Here is a 2,194-nt window from a genome sequence, read left to right on the forward strand (position 1 = left end):
GGTTTACTCTCCTAAACATAACCAAATTGTGTTAATTTTAAAATATCATTGGACTGTTCATTTTATTTTAACAACATACTGTATGTACTAAAAGGTACAGTATTTTGACAACAAATAAATATCAGCTGTAGCAGCATCATATGAATTCTGACATTTTACACATAGTCCACCAGGAGGCGCCAACACAAAAGTCAGAGACTTCACATGAGATTTGGACCATCTTGTGGGGAAAAGCAGATTACTTCCTACTCGCGAGCGCCCCCTCTGGTGGGGAAACTTTTTTTGGGGATACAAACTTTTCAGAACACCGGTAGACGGCAGCCATTACAGACGAACATGTGTTTGTTGTTGTTCGAGGAGCGGCTCGGTCACAAACTAATGTCATTAGTTTGTTATCATTACTAAGGTGCAGGACTGCTTTTCCCCCTTTTTTACTTCACATCATGTCACCTGCCTGGATCTGTTATTATCTCACTCTGAAGCACAGAGGAGTGTCAGAGGTGAGCTCGTTTCAACTGATTTTTACAACGCAGTCTCATTTCCAGACTCCGGCATTTGGCTGATATATCAGTTAAAGTACATAAGTAAAAATATTTGTCAGAGTATAATACTACCCCCCAACTTTATGGATGATTTTATGGATTAAATTTTACGTATTATAAACAAATAAATACGGTATATAAATTATTTAATTTAACCGTCTTTAACCTGAGTAAGCTGGGAATATTAAACAATCCTCTTCAGGATAAAATATTTTGTCTACAGGGCAGGATTAAAGGACAAGGACTTTAGCCCCCAGGGGCTACAAAAGTCTCCGGTTTGTTTTAATAAAAAATATTTTATTTAGTTTTGTTTATCATTTCTTTCAAATGACTGCAGCTGTATGAAACCCTCCAGTTCAACTCTAGGTTAGAGTGAATTAGCACCCAGTGAATTTATGTTTAGAACAGAGGGGAGAAAAGTCTAATCACAAGACTTTCATTAAATTAGAATAAATCTGAGAGACTTGAGAACATTTTACTTCCACAAACATCGAAATGATTTGTTTTTCTCTAAAAGGACCGTAAATGTGTGAAAAACCTTCTGAGGCTCGTCCTTCACGCTCGCCGCAGACGAGGAGGACACCAGCGCCCGCTCGTACTCCTCGTCCATCGGCTCGTCCTTCACTTTGGCCAAAGGAGGCGAAGGAGCCGGAGACGACTTGATGGGCTTCGCCACGGCTTCCAGGTTCTCCTGAAACCAGAACAGGAGCAGCTTTTTAACAARAAGGGACGAGTTCTAACCCAGGATCCGGCTTTCAGCTCGGCGCCGGCAGGAAGGAGCCACGTACAGAATCAGAACCCTGCAGCTGCAGCTCCACCACCTTCATCCCGTTCAACATGGTCACTGGAGAGCCGTCTCTTTCTGCAGAAACAAACACACGAGTCAACCAGACCCAACACTGACTCAGCATTTTTACTCATACAACAAAAACATGGCTTTTAATCTCTCGTTTTCATACTTTAAATATTTGACTTTATTTACAGATATTTTCTTCACAGAACATTAAGAGCTCATTTCCTTTAAAACTTTTTTAATGTTTGCGTCACAAACTTCATCACCAAGAATTTGAATTTTTATTTTTATTTATTTTGAAGGTCTTCCCGCCCAGCTGCAGCTCTGAAGTCACCCACCTGTACTGGTGGCGGCGTCGGACGACGGAGACGAGGCGGACTGAACCAGATCGGAGGCCGAGGGTTTGACGTCAGCTTCGTCCTCTGCAGTTTGGAAAGATGAAAACATGGAGCTGGTTTTAAAATCACAGCTGCTGTTTTGGAGCTGAAGCTGATAAAAGTCAGTAAAGAAAGAGCGAAGCTGGAAAATTAAACTGGACTAAAGGGGAGAAACGAGAACCAGACCCAAACACTGAGGTTCTGACCTTGAAGCTCACATTCCTGCAGGTTCAAGGGATCCACGATTTGTTGTAACATTAGACTTTATTTAAAAAAACATTTATTTTAACTGTAAAATAAAGACTAAAAATACTGTAGTCTGCTAATTTTGTAAATTTTTAAAAATACATTTTAACATGGACGGGGCCATTTTATTTACACACAAAGCATTCTGGGTAAATGGTGACGTGGATAGGTCCTCTGTGCGAGGCTGCTAGCGAGCTATATCCACCCTGAAGGTTAATCTTGGACAATATCTGATG

General features: G+C 40.8%; 1 protein-coding gene across 1 annotated transcript in view; it reads right to left on the reverse strand.

The window, feature by feature from the left end:
- The window catches only part of zmym4.1 (zinc finger MYM-type containing 4, tandem duplicate 1), a gene marked incomplete in the record, with an annotated part of 22,861 nt that overhangs the window by 17,552 nt on the left and 3,115 nt on the right, over positions 1-2,194 (reverse strand). Inside the window, 3 exon segments of the mRNA XM_014024466.1 lie at positions 1,081-1,233; positions 1,331-1,404; positions 1,674-1,757. Coding sequence (XP_013879920.1) covers positions 1,081-1,233; positions 1,331-1,404; positions 1,674-1,757 — 311 coding nt within the window.

This window comes from Austrofundulus limnaeus, unplaced genomic scaffold, assembly GCF_001266775.1.
Source record: "Austrofundulus limnaeus strain Quisiro unplaced genomic scaffold, Austrofundulus_limnaeus-1.0 Scaffold424, whole genome shotgun sequence".
In the NCBI taxonomy this organism is placed as follows: Eukaryota; Metazoa; Chordata; class Actinopteri; order Cyprinodontiformes; family Rivulidae; genus Austrofundulus; species Austrofundulus limnaeus.